This window comes from Siniperca chuatsi, linkage group LG18, assembly GCF_020085105.1.
Source record: "Siniperca chuatsi isolate FFG_IHB_CAS linkage group LG18, ASM2008510v1, whole genome shotgun sequence".
Lineage (NCBI taxonomy): Eukaryota > Metazoa > Chordata > Actinopteri > Centrarchiformes > Sinipercidae > Siniperca > Siniperca chuatsi.
Window position 1 is genome coordinate 6,403,727 of NC_058059.1, and position 12,952 is coordinate 6,416,678.

Genomic DNA, 12,952 nt, shown 5'->3' on the forward strand with positions numbered 1-12,952 from the left:
GAAATTCTCTTCACAAATGTCAGTTCAGTTATTAGTTGTTGGCCTATATTTAGCAAAATTACAGTAATCCAGTCCTTAATTAGCGTATGAGACAGCAAAAACTGGAATCAAAAGGTTACTTAAAAATCCATGCAGGAAGATAGATTTATTTGCTGTATTGGCTTTTTTTGACAAATTGTCTGAGCCTGTCACATGAAGAGATAATTTGTTTGCATTCATGTGTTAAATCCTCATTTAGGGTGGGCAGGCAGGGGGCTGACAAACCATTCTCAACCTTTAATAACCCAAAGAGAAATAGCTGAGGGCAGCTATTCAGTGGTCGTGTCGAGCACATGATCATCAGTCTTTGTTTATGTGTGTGCACGAGCGTGTTTGTGTGTGTGAGGCTGCTGTCCCTTTTTTTGTGACTCCTCTGTGACACAGGGGTTACACCGGGCTATGGAGGCATTGTTCCGCCCTGCTTTCTTGTACAAAGCCTGGTGTGTGTTTGAGAGAGGGTTTGGCATCTCCCCCCAAATATTTGTTCTTGCTGCTGGACGCCCACTGTCGCGAGACACAGTGAAGTGCTGTATTGACCAACTCATGGACGACAGTAGAGTTCAGTGGCTCTGCTTTACTGAGCACACTGCTTCTCTGAGTCATCTCTCTGTTGTGTCTTGCCTGCTATGGTTTGTAAGAAGCAGTATAATTTTGGAACTTTGGATAATCACTAGAAGAACAACTCCAGAGCATCAGACATTTTCTACCACTTTGCTTTATTCGATAAGGCAGGGCTAGTTTTGCTAGAACAATTGGGCTATTTGTTTATTATTTGACTTGGCAGGACCGTCACAGCTTAATGAACAGTTTTGGATGAATGCAGTTCCTTCTTCATCCTTCTCATTCTCACTGCAGTTGGGGGTTTGTTAGCTAATGACTAATAGAGTATAAAAAACACACCAAAACCACCATCTCTTTTTTTTTTTTTTACTAATCAGACTAAATAGGAATACGGGTATGACTCAATCAGTACTTACAGTCATAGCTTCTAACACATCACTTTTTCTCCAATCTCAGACAACTAATCAGTATGGACTCCAGGTCAGTACATGCTCTCCATGGGACAGTGAGGTATATGGGGTTTCAGTCAGTCTTAGATGTTTTAAGCACACCCACCAACCTAATCTACTGTCCTTGCTCCTTGCTCAACAAATTGAACCATAAAAAAAAAGACAAAAGCATCTATAGGCCTCTTCTCCTATTGTCCTCCTTCCAGCAGAACATCTGTCCCCTCAGCCACTGTGGATTCCCCCCTACTCTGGTGTGACATCTGCTTTTCCTTGTCTCAACAGATTTCCTGTCAGGGGCTAAACTATAGACACCACTGACACAATCTGAAAGCCTGATGCTAAGTTTGGAAAGTATAAATTTAGTTGTGAGAACTCGAAGCCAAGTTTGAGAAGGTTAAAGTTGATTTTTTTTTTTAGCCCTTGCAGGAAATTCATACTACTGCATCCAATTTCATAGTTGCAATTAGGGCACAATATGGTAAAAACAATCATATTGCAATTATTTTGACAGAAATTGTGGTTGCGATATGATTCATGATTAGAGGGAATGATCATTTTTGCATCACACTTCTCATTTTCACTGAAAAAAAATCATGACGATGTGACATTTGTTGGGGTCTGTACCAAACATGTTTTCTTACATCTGGAGAACAAGATTTGTAGCCCAGGGCATCTCTGCAGCACTACAATATTTCATTGTAATGCTGTTTTGTCACACATTTTACCTTTATCAAAAAATTGCAGCTTCTACGATTTGAAAAATAAAGGTTATAAAATTTCTGATTACATTTAAAAAAAAAAATGTTTTGCTTTTTGCAGGCATCTTTTATGGGGACATGTGGAAACTTTTTTTATTTTAAAGTAGGGCTGGGTGATATATCGAATATATTCAAATATTAATTAATGTGCAATATAGTAGATAACCATATTATTTGAGTGTTTTCACTGGGTGCCGCTGAGGGTAGTTACATTACTTTAGTCAGTCATAAAGTCTGTAGATAAGCTCAGGTTGCAGTATAATGGTTACTGAAAGGCTGTGTGTTGTGTTTGCTAGCACAGAAAATAAATAAAAAGCCCCTGTTTATGTAATGTTATTACGGCATCTTCTACTTTTCGCACCATAGACTGTATATAAAGATGGACGACGTGTCACCACTTCCTGCCACTGTACAAAAATGAAGCCAAAGTATCCTGGATACAGGAGCTGCCATCTTGCACTTTTGATGTCATTTGGAGACAGAGTCTGCGCTGTAGCGATCGGGATTGGAGCCACGGTATCGAGGTCCCGCCCATACACCCGGGCGAATCAATCAGGAGCCGGCCTCAGCTGTTAATCATGACGTGAAACCCTGTTTTTATAGCATCAAATAACCAATTAAAACCAAACTTTTAAGAAAAACAAACACTTGAACATACATCAGTGTGGTAAGATCTACCTAAAATGATAGAAACCATCTTTAGGGAAAACATTTTTGACGTGTACTTAAGAGTTTTTAGTTTGGCTCGTGTCCCATCCGCTAACATGGAGGGGGTGGGGTTTATGACCTATACCACAGTCAGCCACCAGTGGGTAATCAAGATGTTTTGGTTTCACTTTTAGAGAGCTGACATGTCGTCCATCTTTATATATAGTCTGTGGTCCAGACTGTGAACAGCTAGCTAGTTAACAGCTAACTTTACGAGTGATTTTTTTCACTGTAATGGAAAAAAAGCACGAGATTACTCTACCCGCAGCTTCCAGCTCCAAAACTTAAACTCAAAACTTATTTGGGAGCTGCAGTTTTAGACTATTTTAATTGACTTTAGCCTGATTCCAAAGTCCAGACTGTGAACTAGATAGCTGTTCACAGTCTGGAGCAACTCCGCTGTGAAGAGTAACGTTACAAGAAGACTCCGTAGCACCGTTATATAAAGAGGGACTTTTTATTTATTTTCTGTGGCATCAAACACAACACACAGCTGTCCAGTAACAATTATACTGCAACCTGTGCTCATTTACGCACTTTATGGTTGACTAAATGAATGTAAGGGTAAGGCTCACAACAACACCACAACATCACCACAAGGCTACCTTGGGGAAGGCTCGGCCAGTAATGCAGGCCGTGGTGGGTGTGCTAACCAGCAGTGGAAGAAGTATTCAGGTCCATTACTTAAACAAAAATATTAATACCAACCCCACTGTGAACATAATCTACTACATGTAAAAGTTCTGCATTCTAAACCTTACTATGGTAAAAATATGTAAGTATTGAAGCAACATTTACATAAAGTACTCACTGTGCAGTAAAATGATCCCTGTCAATGTTTTACTATTATATATGATGTTTCTGGATTAATAGTACTGCTGCATTATTGTGTATGTTGCATTTTACTGCTGTAGATGTTTAAGTTTGTGCTAATTTTAACTACTTTATATACTGTTGGGTTGTTTAATCAACAGCAATGCATCATATTTTACAAAATTGTCATATGTTTGCACTATTTGAGAATGTTATTTTAGAGAAAATGTATATATCGAGATATATATTGTATATTTCGGTATAGCTTAAAAATATCGAGATGTCATTTATAAGCCATATCACCATGCCCTATTTTAAAGGCTATGTATGTATTAGATTTGAGTGTTTTTATTGATGGCTGAATCACATCTTCATTTACATCTTTTTAACTTAGTCAGCGATTTCTGGTTATCTGTTCATTCCCCTAGGTCTACCAATGAAAGAACTCCCTTTTTCCTCTTCTCTTGTGTTTCTAATGGTGTATTGATTTTTGCTGTAATCATCAGAGCAGCAAACCGACCTCTGCAGAGGTGCTAAGGATCTAATAAAACAAGAAGCGTCCCCAGGAGCGTTTGTTCTGATGTTTTAAAAACAGTGCAGTCCTGTTATCACCAACCTTGTTGTAAAGTGGTTCTGCTCACTTTGCTGCTCACCTTCTTTGTGTCTGGCAACCTAACACTGGATCTGTCTGTTTTTGAAGTTCTTGATCCGTGATCTCATTATCTTGCCTTTATCTTCCCCAAAGCATAGATGACCATGTCAAATGGTTCTTATTTATTTTCTGCATTCCTGCATCATGAATCAACTTGCTTCTGAGGTTTACAGGTGCATTATTATGTGAAACACATCTGTAATTTGTAGAGGACATTTCTGGTCAGGTCACAGAACAGTTCTTCCACATGCTCCATTTATTGCAGACTTTGTGTCTTTGAAACCTACTGGGGATATAAAAAAAACACACAACATCAACAGCAGTGCCATGAGAGCTATTTAATGTGCCAGAAATGTGTTTTGTCATTAAGTTGATTGTCATCCCTTAGTCATTTGCTCGAAGAAGATCATATTCTCCATAATAGATCATTTCCTCACTATAACCCCTGCTGATATTGACCTGTCACCATTAGTAGTGTTATTGCTCTCTACTGCCTTCTGTGGTAGAAAGGAGAAGAACAGGAAGCAACATAATTTACATAATTTTATTGTGGTACTCAGACATTGCATTTGGTGTACATTTTTCTGACAATGAAGAATACACAGACTGTTAAGGGTACTGGTGTATTTTATAATTGATAAGCTATGAATAGAAATGAAAGGAAGTTACAAATATTTCAACATCTTCAGATGTAATAGATGGATTTCAAAGTAAGTGCAATACATCCAGCTGTATTTAGATTCCAGCATTAGATATTCTGTAGTGGTTAAATTTCACAATCTGCTATTCCGTTGCTTCAAAGATTCAAATCCTTACAGCCTTTCCTTGCTTCTATAGGAAATGACCAGGACATGGGATTAATATGAGACTGCGTCTGCCTGCACCAGGCTTACCTCTGTCGTATGCTTCTCCTTGTGTTTGTGCTCTGTCTATGTTAAACAGAGAGGAAAGAGAAAACCTCTGTGTTGTAGGGATGCAGGTCAATGGGCCCTCAGCGTGGGTGTGATCAAGAGATCTGATCTGGAATGGTAGCTAAATAATGTGCATTAGTTCAGATTAACTGGCAGTCTAATACATTAAACTGCACCATAATCTCCATCACCAGTTGGGAAGGGTTGGAGGTCAGGAGGCTGATCCTTAAACAAGCATGTGTTTGTTTTCTTACAGCACATGAGCAACCTACATATATTCATTAAGTGTCTCCTTTGTTCTCTGTTTGAACCTGTTTCCCATTTCCTGCATAATAGAAAATATTTAGCCACGCAGTTCTATTTATTTTCTTTCATGTACTACCACAATAGTACATGCATCACAGTGAGTGGGACTGTGTCCTGAAATAACAAGCAGAGTGAGGCTGGTTCGTCTCCTGAAAGGGTCCCCCACTTATTCCCTCCTGCAGGAACAAGGTCAGGTGTCAGAGGCCGCAGATGACAGAATGGAAGTCTAGAGTTTGAGCAGGAGTTATTAGTCTTCAGTACGGGGGCCATAGGAGGAGGTTTTACAAAAGTTCCTTTGCAGGTTTGAATATGAGTCTAGTAATTGTTCAAAGAGGATTCATTTTACACAGTGAGATTTTTTAAATTCGTCTTTTCCTACTCAAAATATTTTTACCAAAAAGAATGAGAATGGTCAAATCTATTATTGGCATCCTGCTGCTTTACAGTTTCTACAGGGATACAAGTATTGAAATCACTTTGTCTTTACCTTACCTATATATACTTTATATTCATAGTCAAGATCATAGCCAGAAATACAACTAAAGATGTTGGAGGACTACATCAAAGCATGTGAATGGATTTATATTTCATTTCTGTTAAATGTTTTCTTTACAAACTATCACAGATACTAAAAAAAACTCCCATCGTTACTTGCATCATTTCAACCTAGAATTTGTGGTGTGTTAGGGCTGAAACTAAGGATTATTTTCTGTATTGATTAATCTGCCGATTATTTTCTCGATTAACAGTTAATCGCTTGGTCAATAAGATGTTAGAAATATGCCCAAAACATATTGAAATTGTTTGTATTGTCCAACCAACAGTCCAATACCCAAAGCTATTCAGTTTATGATCACAGAAGACAACCCCCCCCCCACATATATTCACATTTGACATTTGAATGTATGGCATTTATGCTTAAAAAAAATGACTTAAATTATTTAACAATTATCAAAATAGCTGCTGTCTTTTTGACGATTGACTAATTCTCCCCCACTTCACATGCTTGCCTGCTTTGCTTTTCTTTGTTTACAGATTCACGCCATTGGATCTGTTTTCTATGGCCAGTGCCAAATTATTTATATTTATAAAATGTACAGGGCTAGGTATTTTACAAGTTGGAATGGCAGGAGTTTGATGTAGCATGGAGACTGTATGCTCGCGGCTGACACACTTTCACATAATGTATTGTTGTCTTTGATATTTGCCTCTCTCCGATTCATAATTTATTAATCTACTCTTTCTCTTATAGCTGGAGAATTGCTTTGTTGATGACTTCCATTTTACTCGAGCCAACTGCCTCTTCTATCCCATCTGATATTAGTAAAGATTCATGAGCTTAGAATGACTCATCATATTACAGATCATAACCTTTATTTTATATATATTTTATTGGATTTTAGAAATGGTAGTGAAGAGTTTTTGAGGTCCCAGCAGTGTAGGATTGTCCCCCTTTCATGTAATCCCGCCTCTTCTGTCATTTCTACTCCTTTCAAGCCCCCTCCCTCTCTTTTTCCGCTCTCTCTCACTATCCTCCTCTCCCATCCCACTTATTCCACCTTACGCCTGATGGAGCATTAAGCCTGAATGCTGTGGGCAGCCGTGGCCTCAGCTTCAGAGTGTGTGTGTGTGTGAGTGAGTGAGCCAGTGCTGCATCGGTTCTTCCCCTGCTCTCTGGGACTCGTTCTCCTTTCAGACTATTGGGAATTACTTGCTACAACTGTGCAGTTTCGTTGTTATTGTGTGGGAGTGGGGTCAGCGGACATTGTTCCCAACCCAAGCACGCTCTCACTAATTTGTACTTGCTCCGCTTTGGATACCTGGGAAATGGTTTTGTGGATGCCTTCTAAAACCTAACCTCAGCCTTTTGTTGTGCTGCTTTGGAAGGGGGGGGCCGAGTTGGATGGACATTTTCTGGATTTGGATATTTCAAAAGGGTACACATTCCACACGGAGACACGCTGGATAAGATGGTGCCCCTGCAAAAAAGGGTAATCTGAGTTATGCGTGTGGAGGAGTGTGTGTTAGAGAGAGGAGGGTTTTATGTGCATGATGTGGCTGCAGTGACGTGTGCTGATTGTTTTCTTTCAAGAATGGTTGGTGCCTACTAGTGATGATGAAGTAAATGCTGTTTGATTGCTTTAATTGGCACATAGGTATGAGAGTGAGCGTGCTGTTGGGCATTAAAGGGGAAGGGAAGCTTGTTGTAGAAACTAGAAAAACAGTGGATAGGTGTCTGAGGGCAGAGAAACTGAGGGAGATAAACAAAGACAACTGACAAGGCTGAAGAGTTTCCTCATTATTTCAGTAAAGTGTCTAATTGTTTGGTTTTATCTTGTCATTCTTCTGTTGAGTGGCTTGTTGATGAGTGATTGCTCTTTGAAACTGACTAACAATGCAGACTGGAAAGTCCCTCTCACTCAAAGTATTCTCTATTGTTGTCCTTGAGTGCTTCAATGGGAAGTTGTTTAATTTGTGAATGCTGTTTCAAAGGTGTTTGAGAGATTTTATTACGCTTAATACGACATGATGAGACTTCAATAAAGCTACAATAGTATATTTTCCTAAATTATCAGCATGCTCTAATTCTAACAAAAAGGTCAGTTACATTTTTAAAATACCTCAAAGTGCTGCACAGTTGTGTAGGGTAACTCTCTAACTTTTCATCACCACAACCTCTTCCTGTGTCTGTGATATGTAAATGCTTTTAGTGCAGAGATGCTCCAAGCAGTCATAGAGTACATTGCATGGTTTGCTCAGACAAAGCTTTTTGAGCCAACACTTCACATGCTTAGTGTGTCGTGCTAGAGGAACTATTAGCTGGACTCAGGAAGACTCCAGACATGGTAGAGGAGAGGATGGGGGACTGTTGGAGCTACACAAAGGTCGTTTTTTTTTTTTTTTTTTTTTTTTTTTGGTTCATCTTTAAAATTACACTGACACTGTTGAAAGAAGATTGTTCGAAAGTAGCCATATGATCGTCAGTAAATATTAGCTGTGGCCTGTGTGTGTGTTCATTGGTATTCCAATTGCTCTTTTTTCTGAACTGATGAATTTCAAGATGTGACCTCAGCCAACTAGAGACACATTTTTTCCTCACAAGTCATGAACAAATCATGAATAATGAGTTCAGCCCCAACAGCTGTATTTGGTTATCAGTAGTGGAGGCTGTTAGTGCCTGTTTTTACTATGAACCACACTTACCCTCTGTGACAGACCTCACTTTAAGATGATATTAAGGGTATCAAGGGAAAACTTTAAAAGGTGTTTAATGTGCGAATTGTAGCCATGCGAGTAGGTCAGATGCTTTTGTTTGATCAGTGGCTGAGAATAAACACGTTGACTGACACATATGCATACTGTATGCCTAATTACTTTGGTTGAGGAGCCACAAGAAATAAGGCGCAAGGCTGAGTATAAGCTGAATTTTTAGAGGACTGTTTTTATGATTAGTAAGAATCTGTATAGGCTATGCTCAAATACTAAGATGGATACTTGGTAATATTTGACATAAACCTCCACTTACCGTGGCATTTCATGTGAATTAGGTCCTGCAGTATATACAATACAATGTCCGAATTAAGTTGATTTAATCTTTCATTATGCTTGACTTCTCTTCCATTTTTCTGTATAGGGTACTTGATCATGATAGATTGCTATCTCCCTTGTATTTGAATGATTTAATCATTACATCTTCTTCTTCTCTGCAGGATCAGTTTGACAACTTGGAGAAGCATACACAATGGGGGATCGAATATGTGGAGAAGTACACCAAATTTGTCAAGGAGAGATCAGAGATTGAAACCAACTATGCAAAACAAATTAGGTGAGTTCTCAAGCTGACTTATGATTCATATTCAGGGTTGCAGGGCTGTAATTAGGGTGACTGTTTTCCATCCAGGTGGCTTAGATAAGGAAACCCCCCTCTACAGCAGGATTTGACCTACTGAAACAAGAGACTAGATCCTTACCGGCTTGTTAAGTAGCTGACTGTGACCTCTGACCTCCCTCTGGGGGAAACTGAAACGAGAATTCCCATGTGGGAAATAGTACATTAGCAGTGTTATATTAATTATCAAAAAATCATCATATTTTCATAAAGGCATTGTTGTTTCTCTTCAGGGAGGTATAATTGCTTTATGCAAGTGTAGAGCTAAATCAACAGACTTGAAGAGGATGTCTATTCCCCCCTCCACTTTCTCTCTTTCTTTGTCCATAAAGAGTCTCTCTGTCTGCCTCTCTCTCACTCTCTCGTGCACGCATGCTGTCCGTTGTTGCTGGCTTCTGCTTCAGGCAAGAGGAAGTCAGGTTGTGGGGGGATGGGGTGGTGCTTGTGTTTCCATAGAGACTAGAAGGTATCAGCATTATCAACCCCAGGTCTGACCCAGATTTTTTTTTTTCCTCCAACCACAAGTGTCGGCCCCGCCCCCTCCTATTCTCCACACACAAACTCTGTTTAGGTGCATTCACTGAATTTCAAAGGCAGTGATGGGAGCATGAGCAGCACTGAGAGGATCTCCTAAGGCCTCTTGCATCCCAACACAGTAGGGGATACCCCCCAAATCCACAATCCTCATCTTTAAAGAGGCCTGGCAATATGGCTAATGCTCTTAAGTATTGACCCCAACCCCCAATTTCATAGTGACTAGCCAATACCAATCCAGTATTCACATAGCAACCCCCTGTAACAGATCCTCTACAGACCAGACCACTCCTTTTTGAGAATTAAGTCAGCTTGAGATAATGGGACTGGTAGTCTGTGTTTACATACATGCATTACTCATACAGCATATCCCTGCACCCATGAACCCATTTCACACTTAACGGCGCTTATCAAAGAGAAATATATATTTTTCACCCAAATGCTGTTTTATATTTGTGGATTGTTTTGATATCTCTTGATTTTGTTTTGTTCTTTCTCTTTCTATACATTTGCTGAGACATCTGAATTAAAGTATGCGATTCTGGATAAATCCAATACCATGACAAATACCATGATATAGAGCGAACAACGACACAGCAAGTAATGTAAGTAACGTTAGTGGGTTAACATGTGGGTTAGCAAACTGTCTCTACAGTTGCTGCTGCGAAGCTAACAGCCAGAGAGGAGGAGACGGTTTCCCAGAGCCAGCAAACCAGCTCCAGACAGCGATACTCACAACTCTCCTGCTACTATAGCAAACATCACAACAACAGCATATCTTGGCAAACTAGAAAGTAAGCTGAATGTCCATGGGCAAGTCATTTAATGTTACCTGACACACAAATCATGGCTGGAATAGTGTTGTGTAGCTCGGCCCGAGCCACTTTGTTTTTTCCCCATTTACAGAGCCATGGCTGTGTACAAACACCAGATTTTTTTTCAGCGCACACACAGAACGGACAGCTAGCTTAACGTGAGGAGATATTTGCTGAATTTGACAAAAAGACATGTATTGGATTAGAAACACATACCCCACCTTTAAGAGACACAATGTCAAATGTCCTTTTCATCATGTGTACAACTTGATAATTGATATTGATAATTCTTAATTTTATCCAAAATACATTGCTTTAAAGCCAAATTAAAGCAGTGTTTTTAACAAATATTATGGCCCAAAAACACACGCATTCACAGATTTGTACTTGCATTTGAACACACAGATATCCCATAATTCAATTAGTCAGTATCTTTCTCCAGTATGTTTCACAAAAGAACGGAGGTAGACCCATCTTGCCATGGCAGGTTGGCTTTTATTGAACTTCAGGCTCCACAGATGGTGCGGATGTTTTCAGTCACTGTGCTTAATTAATACAGAGGGCCCGCTGTCACACACGCACACACACATTGGCACACTTTTCAGAAAAGGCTAAAATGAGGAAAGGATGTACAGACAGGACAGTTTGAGTCATAGGGTTTTCCTGTGTACCCAACACACTGTGCTTCTTTGTTATGGTGCTACTTGGCCATAACTCAGGACAAATTATCCATTGTAATCAACTTAGCTTATGAAATCAGGTTTAAACAGGCACACTCAAACCAAAAGAAATGCAAGGCTGTTAGACGTAATAAAGTAATTGAATTGGCCCTTTGTTCTAGTACTCTTTTCTCTTATCTGTGTTGTTGGGGAGATTGTCCCTTCTGTTTCCTTTCCTTACAGGGGTAACAGGCCTTCATAACACGTAAAGCACAGGTGTATTTAAAAACGTTAATTCCATATAACTATGCAAGTTTCACAGCCTTGTTTTAGCTAATGCTGTCTTACTGGCATGGCTCACTGGGACAATTAATTGAGTCCTGAAATGATTAGTCGATTAATTAATCATTAGTCATTTGGCAGAAAGACAGAACTGGGCCAGTTCGAGGATAGTAATTATTGATCACTAGCTACATAAGTGAGGTTCAACAATTATCATACAACTATTTTACATAGTTTTTTTTTATACTATATGAAATAGCCTACATTCCTCACCAATTGAATGTCATTTGTGGCTATTGCACTACTTTGTGCCATTTCTATCATCATACCAACCACACACTGCACTAATCCATGAATAATCCTCTTCCACTGCATGGGTGTAAACATGCACAATGCTTCAGTCTAGTCATTACAGGGCAATGCATTAATGCTTCCTCCTCCTCCTCCTCCCCCAAATTCCAGTCTGGCATAATCCATAACACAGTGTGAATAAAGTCCTGCTAACAAAAGAGACGGGTGAGGGTGAGGGTGAAAAAAGTGTCTGTCTTTACTGTGGTTTCGGGATTTACCAGTATGTAGCAGTCAAGCACTCATGCGGTATCATCTTCCAGACAGACGCACACATACACACAGACATAACCAGACACACATACACAAACATGCGCCTAACATTGCTTGTTTAATTCTCCTAATTAAGTGCTAGTTGCTACCCTAATTTTGACAAGTTTGTTAAATATGTTATTGAGGTGAGCGTGCAAATACAATATGACATATTACATCTGGCTGTGAGTGAATGAATGAGTTAGTGTGAACTAGCACTATAATTAGAGATGGGATGAGAAGGACAGGGAGAGGGATAGACAGATAGATCTGCCTAGCAACAGTGCAAACACCACTGGGGAAGAGAGGCGTGGGGGATGTCAGCAGATGCTGGAAGGAGTGCAGACACACATTACATGTAGTTTTTTTTAACACGTGCATTATTTATTTCAGCAGGAATTTTGCATGCTCTTTGATGACATGTACATGCTGAGGCATTTAGATTCTGTCAGTGAATACAGTGCTAAAATCTCAAAACAAGGGCAACTACCACTGACTGTTATCAGCTCTTTTAAAGCAATTGGCATTGACTTACAATAATAATTTTGATTCTGAAATGAAAAGTGGACAGGAGAATTGTATTTTTAATGATGTACTAATAATTATACAAATTAGCATGATGTTTATTATAGATTTGGTCTCAACATACATTTCTAATAAGCACACATTTGCTCTGTCTTACTGAAAATATGAAAGGCTTGTCTTGTTTGGATGTTTTGGTCTGTTTTTTGTGTATGTACACCACTTGGTTGTTCAATTTCACTTGACAGCAGTGCTCTTTAATTAGTTAAAAGATCCTGAAGGCTTAAGTACACTTTGGATTTGCACCCAAATCCATCAGAACATAGTGCATGTTATTATGTTCTGTTGACAGAGCAGCCGTCAAACAGTGCATCAGAGGTTGTGAGTGTGTCACACTGTCATGATAAAACAAATATGACATTACTGTAGCCTGTCAACAGTTGCTAGGTTGAGA

The 12,952-nt window shown here is 39.4% G+C and overlaps 1 protein-coding gene across 41 annotated transcripts in view; it reads left to right on the plus strand.

Annotated features, from left to right (window-relative positions):
* The window catches only part of LOC122866136 (formin-binding protein 1), a 66,873-nt gene that overhangs the window by 12,167 nt on the left and 41,754 nt on the right, over positions 1 to 12,952 (plus strand). For 8 of the 41 annotated variants that reach the window (XM_044175382.1, XM_044175386.1, XM_044175397.1 and 5 more), the window contains exons 1-2: positions 7,940 to 8,082; positions 8,908 to 9,023. In XM_044175382.1, coding sequence (XP_044031317.1) covers positions 8,041 to 8,082; positions 8,908 to 9,023 — 158 coding nt within the window. In that variant the 5' untranslated portion in view covers positions 7,940 to 8,040. Of the gene's footprint in view, positions 1 to 6,749; positions 7,189 to 7,937; positions 8,083 to 8,907; positions 9,024 to 12,952 lie in introns of those variants that run through there. The other 33 variants (XM_044175383.1, XM_044175412.1, XM_044175414.1 and 30 more) reach the window with 11 other exon arrangements.